Genomic DNA, 13,726 nt, shown 5'->3' on the forward strand with positions numbered 1-13,726 from the left:
TGTTGATAGTTTCCTTCCCTGTGCAAAAGTTTTTCAGTTTGATGTAGTCTCATTTGTGTGTCTTTGCTTTTGTTTCCCTTGCCTTAGGAAACAGATCCAAAATGACACGGCTAAGACTGATGTTAAAGAGTGCACTGCGTATGTTTTCTTCTAGGAGTTTTGCAGTTTCAGGTCTTACAGTCAAGTCTTTCATCCATTTTGAGTTTATTTTTGTATACAGTGTGAGAAAACAGTACAGGTAAATTATTTCACGTGTAGCTGTCCAGTTTTACCAGCACCATTTATTGAGTCGACTGTCTTTCTCCATCATGTATTCTTGCCTCCTTTGTCATTTCTGGGCTCTCTATTCTGTTCCATTGATCTGTGTGTCTGTTTTCGTGCCAGCACCACACTGTTTTGATGACCTCGGCTTTGTAGTGTAGTTTGAAATCAGGGCGTGTGACACCTTTTTTTTGTTCTTTTTTTTGTTCTTTGTTCACATTTTTGTTCTTTCTCAACATTGTATTTGGTTATTCTGGGTCATTTGTGCTTCCATACAAATTGTAGAATTATTTGTTCTAGTTCTGTGAAATATATCATTGGTGTCTTAATAGAGATTACACTGGATCTCTAGAGCACACTGGGTGGTGTGTCGTTTTAACACTAATTCTTCCAAGTGGCACTTGCCAACACCGGTGTCTCCCTGGTAGAAGGAGCTCCCGAAAATGGCTGCCAGCAGCATCTGTCTCCCCAGAGGGATTCCAGTGGCCTCTGGTCTCTCTGGGAAGCTCTCCAAGATTAGTGAGTGCTTCTGACCCAGGCTCCTTTCAAATTACTGCCTCTGCTCTGGGTCTCGGAGCGTGAAAGATTTTGTATGCACATTTTGAGAATGGAATCTCTGGTGAACAAGCCCCACTGGCCTTCAAAACGAGACACTCTTAGGACTTGCCTTCCTCATGCAGGGCTCCCAGGCTGGGGAGCCTGATGTGGAGCTCAGACCCCCTGCTCCCTGGGGAGAAGCTCTGCAGTTGTGACTGTCCCCCCATTTGTGGGTTTCCTACCTGGGGGTGTGAGTCTTGACTATACTACATCACGGCCTCTCCTGTCTCACTGTGGTTCCTTCACTAGACCTTCAGTTTTGAAAAAATCTCTTCTGCTAGTCTTCAGGCCATTCTCATTGATAGTTGCTCTAAATGATTGTTATTTGGTGTGCCTGTGGGAAGAGGTGAGCTGAGAGTCTTCCCACTCCACCGTCTTGCTAACAGAATCTTCCTTGAGTGCTTCCTTAAGTTGGTGGAGGGGTTTCAAAGTGGTGTAAGACATACTTCCTGCCCTCCAATAGCTTAGGAGCTATTTTTTTTTTAACATAAAGACCCTTGGTGACTATGAAAAAAATGTTTGATAATCCTAATGCCCCAAACCCTCCACCATGAAAGTGCTTGTCCTTTCAGTGTCCACTAGTTAAGAAAATAAATTAAAACAAAAAGCTACTGTGAATTTGGTGACCTATTTGAGTGAATTTGTACTTTGATCTCAGGAATTCCTACAGAAATTTGAAAACCATGTATGTGTGAGAGTTATTTTTACTCTGTCTACAGACAGCATGTTGGTGTATTTGGGGATTTATAGGCATGTTCCAGTGCTTCATCTACCAATTGGCTTATAGAAACAGCTTGGTATTTGACAATTTAAAAATGTAAAACATTTTAAGTTCCATGTGAGTGGTATGGATCTTACAAATGCTCTAGGCTCAAAGAAAGGAGAAATTGCTATGGTCTGTGGTAGACAGATGGGTCCTTAAGGGGTATAACCCTTCAGCTTGGCAATGAAGGTTTAAGAGAATTGTCAATGTGGAAAACTTGCAAAGAAAGCATGAAAAAAGGCCCAGAGGGGTTGCTCTAGGGGAAGACAGAATTAAACGCTTACATCAGGCGAAGAACAAGCACAAACTTTAGCATCAAATAAACCTGGGTGTCCGTGAGCTGTGTGACCTTGGGCAAGTTCCTTAGAATAATCAACAATCAGTTTTCTCTTCTATAAAATGGGACTAACCTGTCCCAGACACATCACAGGAGATCTCGGAAGATCAAATAAGATCAAGTATGTAAGGGGCAACATTTTGTGAACTGTGGCTTTAAATTTAAAAGTAAATAAATGTCTTTATTTTTTGAAGGTCCTGATATGCCCAGTAGACTGAGTAGGCCACTGTGTTGATTGCAATTCTTTGTTAGCAAGAACAGAAATGATTCTGGCTAACTTAAGCAAAATAAGATTATTGCAAAAATGTGGTGAAAGGTGGGATGGAAGGGGGGAAGCACGCAGTATGACTCACAGAATCAAAGGAAATCTGAAGATCCAGGCTCAGAAACAAGGACCAGGAAACGTCACTGCCGCAGGAGGATGCGCTAGCAGCAGTTGCTTAATGGTCTCATTTGTTAGGTGAGGGAGTATCTCTCACCCTGTTAGCTTCAGGTTGCTCAGCCTTTCCAGTGGCCCCAGGAGGATATAGCCTTCTGTATCTAGGGCGTAGGGCAGTGAGGAGTACCTTAACCCCGAGAGTCATTCATTGCACACTAACACTTGGCTCACTTTCCTTCGATTTCCTAGATAAGACCATTGACACATGGAGCTAAACTGGGAACCTTGAGTTGTTTTATGGCTGCCGTAATTGATTTGTGTCAGCAGCCTTTTCCTTCTCTCTCATTCTCTCTTCTTCACAAATACTGTGAGAATTCAATAAATGCTTGAATACATGACTGAATGAATGGATGGATGGATAGATGGGTGAATAGGAGACTAGTCTGGCCCATGTGGGGATCTAAGACTTTGACTATATTTTTTCTTTTTTTAATTAGTTGAGCCAAAGAATTTCCTTGCAAGGAGCAATCCCATTCCCATGAATTAAAGATTTGTACCTGGGGCTTTTCCTAATTATGTGCGCCGGTCTTTACAGAGGTTTTCTTTGTTATCTCTTCATCCATCACCTTTCAGTATTTACATTCATAATATTACCCTCTCCAGTACTAACCTTACCTCACCACGTCTTTATGGTGTGCCTGTTAACACAAGGTATTACGGGAGATGCTCCAGAGGAAGTTTGACAGTCTACTAGGGGGAGCAGAGATTTGGACACATCGGTGTTAAATGAAGGCATGAGAGTTGGTGTGGAAACATGTGAAAAGGAGCAATTTTGTTGGCTGAAGTGAAATGGTCTATGTAGACTTGGGCAGGTTTCACAGAGGAGGTGGCAAAAAAAATTTGCTAAAAAAATATAGTAATAATTCTCAAAAGAATGTTCTCTGTCTAGACAATGTAGCCTCTTAACCTCTACTCTCTGAAGGTACCCTACTTTAAAATGCAAATATACCAGGGAGGAGAGTATAGCTCAGTGGTAGAGTGTGTGCTTAGCATGCACGAGGTCCTGGGTTCAATCTCCAGTACCTCCATTAAATAAATAAATAAAATAAAACTAATTGCCTCCTCTCCTCTCCTCTCCTCAAAAAATGCAAATATACCTAGAAAAGATAACACAGGACATTGCTTATTAGTTGTAGTAATTTTACATACATTCTCTACTGTATATTAAAAATGAATTCTTTTTTTCATTGTCAATCTCCGTTCTTTTTTAGCCTTAGGATACTAGATATATTGCAAGAGAGGCCCACCATGCGTATGCAGTAGTTTCTGTGGTATGGAGTGATATATACAGGTTTCTCTCATTACATATCATTAAGAACCCCCAGTCATAAAACCTAAATGTTTTCCAATTGAATAGAAAGAAGATAGGGGAAAAAAAAAAAAAAAAAAAAAACTTGTCCTGCCCTTTCCCAGTGAATGGATAGGATAGAGGGTGTTCTCAATCTGGGCATCTTCATCGCAAGTTAATTTAGAACTTCTAGAGTAATTCCTACTTCTACCCACACAGCAGACTTTCAGAAATGCCTGTAAACATTTCTGGTTGTCACAACTGAGGGAAAGAGGGGAGGGTGCTACTGACATGAGCTGGTAGAGGCCAGGAATACTGCTAAACATCAAAGAATTGCCCAGCCCAATGTGTCAAGAGTGCCGAGGGTGAGCTACCCTGTTCTAGAAATGCCTTGACCTGCCCACCAACCAGATGCAGAGACTAGAGAAAACAGAGGGAGCCAGCGCAAAACCTTTCATGAAATGTAAAAACAAATCCTTTAGGAACAAAGAAATTAAAAAAAAAAAAAACATTGAATAGAGGTAAATCAAAGGTCAGCAGGACAATATTATGTAATTTATTTTTTGATTCTTCCTTATTTGACTCAAGTTAAGAGGAATGGTAGTGATGGTGATAATGATGATGGTTTCCAGGCACTGGCGTTTGCTTAGATTTTTTATTGAGATGTAATTGACATATAACATTATATTAGCTCTAGGGATACAAGGTAATGATTTGCTGTGAAACAATCACCACAATCAGTCACCAAACATTGTTGCAGTTTTCTTTCGTGTGATGGGAACTTTTAAGATCTACTCTCATAGCAACTTTCAAAAAAGCGATACAGTATTATTAAAGAGTCACCATGTTGCACACTACATTCCTTTTTTATTTTTTAACTGGAAGTTTGTAACTTTTGATCCCCTTCACCCATTTCACCCACCCATCACTCCCTGCCTCTCTGACAAGTAAGATTCCACATGCAGCTGACCCTTGAACAACATAGGGGTTGGAGTGCCAACCATCCACACAGTGGAAAAGTCGAGTCTAATTTATAATCAGCTCTCTATATTCACAGCTCAGCGTCTACAGTTCAGCCAACCACAGATCAGGTAGTTCTGTAGTATATGCTATTTTTAAAGTCTGTGTAAATGGATCCACACGGTTCAAACCCGTGTTGTTCAAGGGCCAACTATATATGGACTTCATGTATTGTACCAGGTACTTCAGTCATAGGAAGTGGAAAGGAGCATAGAAAAGGAAATAGGGCCAAAAGGAGATCTTAAAGGCTGAATCTTTTCATCTTTCCTTTGGGCATCAAAATAACACTGTGGTTTAAGAGAGCAGACTGTGTGGCATCAGAAGTCCAGAGGTTAAAGACTGTCTTCTGCTTTGCTATAGCTCCAAGTCACTGGGAAAATTTACTGAGCTTCCCTAAGCCTTAGTTCCTTTATGTCTGAAATAGAGATAATAATAGAACTTATTTGATAGAGTCATTGTATGAATTCAAAGGAATAGCATTTGCAAAATATTTAGTTGTTTTTGACACATAAGCATTCAGTAAGTGCTGTAATATAATAATAATGATGATTAGTAATGGGAGGAGGAGAAGGAGGAATAAATGTATTAATGTGAGAACAATGACAAGGACTATGAGGAAAATGACGACTGGCTTTCGATTCCATTTATGGAAGTTGCAGTCCTGGCTCTGTTACTCACCAATCATAAGACAGGTTGCTTTATTGAATCTCCATTTGCACTTCTGTGCAAAGCCCTTGAGGTCACTGTGAGAACTTTATGAAAGGTGTCTGGCACATAGTAAGGGATCAGGATGGGTGCATCTGGCCTGAAAAACTGCATAGACACGCTCTCTTCTCTGGAAAGGGTTCATCTTTTCCTGTACCCTGATAGCTCCCCAGGGCTTCCTGCCTGTTAGTGAGACTTTCATCCAGGACGGTTCCTTAGATAAAAGGCTGAGTCAGAAAGAAAAGTCGGTCAGGTGGACTTCATCCACAAGTTAAGAAATGCTGGGGGGTCGGAAGCAGGGAGTCAGAAGTGAATCGGGGACAGGAGGTGGGAAGGGATAAATTTGGGAGTTTGAGATTTACAAACGTTACCCACTATATATAAAAATAGATTTTTTTAAAAAGTTTCTTCTGTATAGCACAGGGAACTAGGTTCAATATCTTGTAACAAGCTTTAATGAAAAAGAATATGAAAATAAATATATGTATGTATATGCGTGACTGGGACATTGTGCTGAACACCAGAAATTGACACATTGTAACTGACTGTACTTCAATTAGGGGGAAAAAAAAGGAAAAAGAAGTGAATCAGAAACTCCTAAACAAGGTTAAAATAAGGAGGCTGACAGAGTTGTAGGGCTTGGCGATTCCTCCCACCACTCCCATCTTTGGGCTCTCCTAGCCCCTCCCTGGAGTGAGTTACAGCAAATCCTTAAAGCAAGTGACCCTGAGGGGTTGTCTGGAGAGAGCAGGGGACATGCGCCCCTCCCACGGCACATCTTGGGGAGGGAAGGAAGGAGCCTGGGAACAGGAGGCTAAAAAGGGTGAAGTCACCTCTCCATGAAGACAGGGAGACAGAGCATCTGGGGCCAGTGCCCAGAAGAGGAAAAGAACAAGGGAGACTTCAGGGGGAAGGTCACTGGGGAGCCCCACTGAGGGATGAGAGAGGTAAACGTCACCATGGCCAGGCTCTACTGGGTATGATCAACCAGATGGCAGTGACTCCCTGCAGCAGGACCCTTAGCTCCCAGACCCCACTGCCACTCCTGTCTGAAATGAGTTTGGATTTAGAAGGCCACCCAAGAGCCGAGTGGGATGGATCTGGAGGGAAGCCCACGGCTTCATCAGCACACAAAAGCAGCTGACAAATTACAGTGTGATTTGTCATCATCTCAGAACTCGGCAAGTGCTTGTCCCTGAAGGAATCAATACTTGCAGGGAAAGGGGCTGTATTTTTAGAAACTCCTGCATGGGTAGTTGATTTCAAGTGAGTGGAGAGTTTATGTATATTGGCGCCCCCACAGAACCAAGGGGCAGTATATTTACACGAAGCCAGAAAATGCTATCATTGCTTCTAATCCATTCACCCCCGTGAACAGCTGTCCCGTGAAGCTTCTGGTGATAAATTCACTCCTCCTACTAAAACCTCTACCCCGGGAACCATTTCCCATCCCACCTTTAGCAAGGCATGTTACACACTTCTCAAAACTTTTCCACATGATTCTATCTTCCAGGGCACAGATGAGATGGGCAGGGCAGGTGATCCTAGTGTCCTTCTACAGATGAGAAAACTGAGGCTCAAGAGTTGAAAGTACTGTTAGCCAATGTGGGGTAGAATTAGAAAGCAAGATCTTCCCGCCCCTAGTTGTGTTCACCACTCCCTCCCCCCTGCCACCCCACCCTGCATTGGACTCTAAGAGATTATGCAACTAAAATACCTAATGACGGAGAAAAAGTAAAGAGTCAAGAATGTGTTTAAAATGCTTTGCTGCAAGAATGTTCACCCCGTGGGCAGTGTGCTGTACAATGCAGAACAGAGGGTCTGCAGTCAGAGTTGGATTCGAATCCCAGTCCTGGTATGACCATGGGCAGCCTACTTAACCCTTTGGAGTCACAGTTTTCCCATCTCTAAAGAGGAGATACTCCAAGTTCTTACTTCATAGAATAATTGTAGACCTGAAAATAAATAGTATTTGTAAAGTTCTTCTCACAACATCTGGCAGAAGTAAGAGTCCAGTAAATGCTACTTACTTTGTCTTGTTAGCTACTGTTTTCACCGCATTTTTGCAACAGCAAAACAGTTGAAACAGTGTCACTGTTCAGTAGTGAAATGATTAAATGAAATATGGTGGCATTCATGCAATGGGTTTCTATCCAGGTGTTGAAAAAGATGTAGAAAATTTTACTAACATGTATAAATGTTCAAGATATGTGAACATGAAATCTCATTTTTAAAATGCATTAATGTGTGTGTGGCCATACATAAATGTGTGTGTAGGTGTATGTATATATTTTTAAAACCCTGGAAGTACTATATACACAAGAATATTAACCGTGAATAGCTCGTGGTGGTGTGATTTAAAATCTCTGCTTTTTGATCATTTATTTCTGTGCTGCCCAGTGTGGTAGCCACTAGCCACATGTAGCTATTTATCTTGTTTTAGTTAAAATTAAGTAAAATTTTAATAAAATTTAAAAATCAGTTCCTCAGTTGTACCACCATATTTCAGTCGCCACATGCGATGAGTGGCTCCTGTGTCAGACGGTGCAGACTCCGAACATTTCCATCACTGCCATAAGTTCTACGGGGCAGAGTGGGTCTGGAGACGCAATCCCCCGCCTGCAGGAGAAACGTGGTCTGGGCAGGGCTCTCCCTCTGCTACGTGTCCCACTTTTCATTTGCATCTACTTTCTCCTCCTTAATGAGGGTTTAACTTTCTCTTCTGACACGCTACAACTGTCACCAGTGTGACAGAGCAGGGATGACCTTATTCACGATGGTTCTAACTGTGATTAGCTATCCTGATGATCTGATTAAAATGAGATCCTTCTGACTTAATAACTCACAGCGTCCTCTTTCTCCCCCAGGAGGTGCAGTTCCAGCCGGAACGTTTCCACAACACCATCATCTGTGAGAAACCCAACAACCACCTCAACAGATTTAGGGGATATATGTAAGTAACGTCCGTGCGCGGCTAGTATCTCCTCTGCAGCTCGAAAACATTTTTTCTTGAAATGGCCAAACATAAATATCTGGGCCCAGAGAAATTTCCCTTTATCATAAAAAAAGGGCTGGAGCAACCTAACTAAATTGGAAAAACTTGCTTCTTTTTTTCCCCCTGGAGTGAAAGTTAATCATCTCACCGGGTTAAATTCACTAATAGTTTTTTCAGAACTTTGGGGAAACAACATCAAAATCAAGACCACACTCTGATTCAGGGAAAGTAAATATGATTGAATTTAGATCCGTTTTTTGAAAGTCTGTATTACATTATAGGGAAGAATGGGGACTTTGGAGTTTGAAAGACCTGGGTTTGAAACCAGGCTCTCTCACAAGCTGTGTGACCTTGAGTAAATTAATTAACCTCTCTGGGCCTTGGTTGCCACATCTGTTAAAAAAAAAAGACTATAATAGCTACATCAGAGGATTTTTCTTTCAGAGTTGATCACATGCAGATCACAGAAACTGACACAGAGTAAACAGTTACTGGGGCTACTGCTCTTGGCCATTTTTGTTGTTACAGTCCCTGAACTTTGGTTCAGCCTGAGAATTATACCGTAATTCTGCTCCCACATCTGACTACTGGTCTTAGCACAGAAAAGACCGAAAAAGCAATGATAACAGATGTGGATAAACGCCCTTTTTAAGGGCTTTAACAGTTTTAGAGGACTTCGCAGATCATCTCATTTAATCTGCAGAACAACACAGGGAAGTGAGAATTATGATTCCCATTTTTCAGATGGGGAATCTGATGATGTAAGGTGTCTCAAGATTCTCCCAAAGGCACACAACGGCTACAAGACAAAGCTAGGACTTCCATCCAGGTCTTTTCACTCCAACCCCTGTGCATTTTCCATCGTCTGCACACAGAGTTCAGACATGTTAGGGCCTCTTCTCTGCCAGTCGGGCCTGCAGCGAGGCTTAGGAAGGCTTCCTGGGAAGCAGATGTCTTTGTTTTCCCTCCATCCGTGTTTCCTTAGGCTGCATGGGATGTTATGAAGAACAAGATAAGAGGGGAAAGGGTAAGAACAAAACAAGATAAATAGCAGCTATTCAGGGCTTTTCAAAAAGCTCAGGGAAAGCAGATGGAGACTGCGGAGAAGGGCACGAGCCCCTGGGGGAGAGGAAGATTCATTGCCAGCATCTGGCGAGGTAGAGCTTGCCACCTGCCCCAGCAAAGAGCCCATCCCTCATGCCCAAGTTTTGTGGATTTGGTTCATCCCAAGACACCTCTGCCTGGAGCCATCCTCCTGCCTTCTTGAGAACAGCCTCACTGCTGGGTTTCTATTAGTGGTCCTTTCCCCCTCAAACAGCTCATGCCAGCAGCCAGACTTTCTAAGTTTTATCCTGGGCTCTGTCCCCTCATCCCAGACAGAACTTTCCCAGCTCTGTTCCACCCCCAGCACCTCCTCTTCCTGCTTGCTGCCCCTAGAGACATCTTCCCTCACCTGCCTGAGCCCAATAGATGAGCCCAAAAAGTCGGGTTGGTTCACCCAGGAGCCGACCTGTGGGATGCTGGCCAATTTTGCACTGTGGTCCTACATCCCTGCCAGAGCCCAGCACCCAGAGATGGTCTGCAGTCTTTTCCTGAGCAAATCCCCTGGTCTGATGCCTCCAGGTTTCCATAAGCTTCTTTAGGTCCCCTTAATTTAGGCTACCCAGGCTAGCTAGAAAATGAATAGCTTTTCATTCTCTGGAGACTACTGATCTCAGATTTGAAAATACAACTTGGAAACAGTAAGATCTCTACAGAGCAGTGGTTCTCAAACCCCCTCCCCTCCTCTCTATCAGAGGACCTTCGCAGTGTCTGGAGACCCTTCTGGTTGTCACAGCTGCGGAGGGATGCTGCTGGCATCTAGTGCGTAGAGGTCAAGAATGCTGCTCGGCGCCCTACAAGGCACAGAGCAGTCCCCTCAACAAAGAATGATCCCGCCCCAATTGTCATTACTGCCGAAGTTGAGAAATCCTGCTCTCAAGTGAGTTACATGAAGCATCCCTGCAAACGGAGCACTCGATAGAAGAGCTGTGAGGTCGCTAATCCCTCATCCCGTCCACTGAGAAAGGGGCAGTGTGACCGGGAGAAGGAGAACCCGCTGCCATACGTTATCACCTCAGAGCATCATAACAATGCTCTTTAAACACTAGCTACTGACAGTGAGTCAGTCATGATTCTATCCCAGTATCCTATCCATAGCCAGCTCCGTCTGTGTTTGGTGGGGGAGGGGGATCTTAAACTTCAGCCATTCTTGAACCACCTTTATGATTTGTATCATATTCATAAAACATGTATACTTTCCAAATTTTGAACTGGCTTTTTTTTTCTTAATTTATTGCAAAGGGAAAATTTATGTCACTGGCACTATGAACAACCAGTATCACTGCTGTAAATAAATGATTTATGGCATTGTCACTTTCCATATATAAATTTTATAACAGGTAAAATTAATAAAATGAAATCAAAACAGTTATCATTATATTCGAACTACAGACTGTTACTTGCCAAAGCTGCCTCTGTGTTGAAAAGCTAGATAAGTAAGTGCTAGAAAAGGGTTAATGAAATACTAAGACATTTCCTTGTTAGAGTCAAAAGAGTTGCAACTGGAAATGACTCTGATTCAATGTAAGTTAAGGGGAGTGACTTTGGGAACCCTAGCGTAGTGGAAACCACAGGAGAGTTGGTGTCGGTGCCCTGGGTTCCCGAGTCCGAGAGTCTCCCATGGACTAGCCGTGGAAAACTCTCTCACCCTCTCTGAGCTTTGTCATCTCATGAGTAAGGATAATCACCCTGCTACCTTCCCAGAGCCATGAAGAATCAAATAAAATAATGTAAGTAAATATAGTTTATAAACACAGTAAAGATTTTTTATTAAAAGGCACATGGAGAGGCAGTAATGCACTCAGGAGCCAGGCTTCCTAGGTTTGAATCCCCTTTCTGCTACACAGTAGCTCTATGAACTTGCCTCAGTTTTCCTATCTATAAAATGGGTATGAAACATGACCTATCTTATAAGGTCGTCATGACCATTAATTGAGTTAATGCACAGAAAACACTTACAACTGGACCTAGAGGAATAAAGTATTGAAGAACCAGAGGAGAAAAATCCCAAAGGTTCAGATTTATTAATTTTTTTCTGTTCTCCCCAGTGTTACAGGAAAGTTACATTCAAACTTCCTGAAAATCCCAAAGGGAGAGCATCAGGGTAGAGTAAGGGCCAGACGCCAAGTCATCACTGGGGTGGGGGACTCAGGAGCTTTTTTGTGGGGTGGAAGACTGAAGTGCTTCCTGAGGCTAGAGAAGGAAAAACTCGGAGAATCTCCTTTCAGAAACTGCCTCCTGGTGGGGAGGGTGTAGCTCAGTGGTAGAGTGCATGCTCAGCAGACATGAGGTCCTGGGTTCAATCCCCAGCACCTCCATTAACAATAAATAAATAAATAAACTTTATTACCTCCCCCCCACCCCCCGCCAGAAAAAAGCTGCCTCCCAGGATATTGATCAAGGGCCACTGGCCCACCCCCTGTGAGGTCTGTTTATTTTACAAGGGGTGGAGCAGGAGGAGGATAGCTCAGGAGAGAGGCTGAGAGAGGGATGTGACTCAGGAGAGGAGCCTGCGAGCTGCCCTCCCTCACTGTCTCATGTTATGAGAGGCGGGACTGTCCCGCATCTTCTGTGGACGTGGATGTTTAGCGTGTGCGGGTCTAGACCCAGCAGCTGGGTGAGAGTGAGCCTGTGAACATGGCCTGAAAGGAGCATAGTGCCCATCCTTACAGGGCCAGAAACCAGTTCCTCCACCCTTTGCCTTTTAGGTGGGTAAGTGACTACATCCTTGGGGATGGGTAATTCCCCTCTAATGGTCCAGCCCCCACCCCCAGTCCCGGGAGCACTGAAGAGTTGCACTTGAACATGGAGACTAGAGTCCAAGTTAATACCACTCTTCAGAAGAGGAAGGAGAGGGGTTGTGTTCACTCACCTGATAATTCTGTGACACTAACCAGTGAGAGAGTGGTGAGGCCACCAACCGCTCCCTGTCTTTCCTCATCCCCAGGGAGCATCCTGACCAGACCAGGACCGGCTTCGGCAGTGAGAGTCTTCTGCTTCGAGGCTGCACCATCAGAAACACCGAAGTGGCTGTTGGCATTGTCATCTACGCAGGTCATTGTCCCTGGACAGCTTCTTGTGTCCCGGTCCTTTATCCTCCCTCCTCCAAATCTGTCTTCAGGGACTGCCCTGCAGGATGTTGAGCAGTATCCCTGGCTTCTTCCCGCTAGATACCATTAGCATCGCCTCCTCTAAGGGGACAGCCGAAACTTTCTCAAGACGTTGCCAGGTGTCCCCTGGGGAGTCAAGTCCCATGGTTGAGAGCGGCTGGTCTAGAGACTCAGACTCAAAGACCCAGAAAGGCCAGGCTGAGCTTTCCAGGAGGGAGAGATTCAGCATGGAGGTACGTGCTCCCCACAGCAAACATTTATTGAGCCCTGACTGTGTACCAGGAACTGATTTAGGTACTTGCTGTATATCAGTTCACTCCCCCACCCCAAAGCCCACAGCCGTCATACCCCATTTTGCAGATGAGGAACTGAGGTACAAAGGGATGAATTCCACCAAGGTCAGGAGTCTCCTGAGATTAATTCCGTGTAACCCAAGGTCAAGTACCTGCAGAGCCAAGCTCTTCCTGATGCTAAAGCCCATGTTTTATCCGCTACACTCTACTGCCTCCCCTTTGAGCCCAAATTTTACCAAAATAACAGATCTCAGGAAGTGAGGAGCAGGTGGGTGAGGAGGTAGTCCCAGGACCCCTTACACGGGGTGAGTCTGGGGCAGGCAGGAAGGTGACAGCTGTGTAACCCGCCTCCTGACAGCAGCGACTTGAGTCTGACTTAATAAGCTAGAGTGTTCTCACTCCTATGGTTTGTTGTTACTTGAAATCCACAAGGCAACCAGCTAAACGCCATCAAACCACTCACTGCTGGAGCTGATATATTGGTTTTCTTTATTTTGCACAGAAAGTATGTAAATGGTGTCTTAATTTGACTGCTAAGGGGTACAGCATGGTTATTAAAATTTAGCAGCCTTAAAGAACAGGCTTTATCAAAAGACAAAGGCTGCGTTTGACTCTTAGCTGCATGGCTTGGGTACCTGGGGTTGGTGGAAGGAGAAATAGACTGGGAATCAGAATCCTGGGTCCTTCGTATGGCTCTGGTGTTATTCTTTCACTTGGAGCAGGTTCCTTCTACGCTTTGGTCTTGAGTTTCTCCCCCTGGAAAAAGATCTGACTGAATGAGATCAGTAGTTTTAAATTTTTATTTTCCTTTCTTTGG

General features: G+C 43.8%; 1 protein-coding gene across 5 annotated transcripts in view; it reads left to right on the forward strand.

Moving 5' to 3' along the window:
* The window catches only part of ATP10B (ATPase phospholipid transporting 10B (putative)), a 282,609-nt gene that overhangs the window by 203,921 nt on the left and 64,962 nt on the right, over positions 1 to 13,726 (forward strand). For all 5 annotated transcript variants that reach the window (XR_006720747.2, XM_045508136.2, XM_010972219.3 and 2 more), the window contains 2 exons: positions 8,278 to 8,363; positions 12,454 to 12,560. Coding sequence is in view for 4 of the 5 variants with exons in the window: in XM_045508136.2 (XP_045364092.2) it covers positions 8,278 to 8,363; positions 12,454 to 12,560 (193 nt within the window). In the remaining variant the exon portion in view is untranslated. The remainder of the gene's footprint in view (positions 1 to 8,277; positions 8,364 to 12,453; positions 12,561 to 13,726) is intronic.

Source organism: Camelus bactrianus, chromosome 22 (assembly GCF_048773025.1).
Source record: "Camelus bactrianus isolate YW-2024 breed Bactrian camel chromosome 22, ASM4877302v1, whole genome shotgun sequence".
Classification (NCBI taxonomy): domain Eukaryota; kingdom Metazoa; phylum Chordata; class Mammalia; order Artiodactyla; family Camelidae; genus Camelus; species Camelus bactrianus.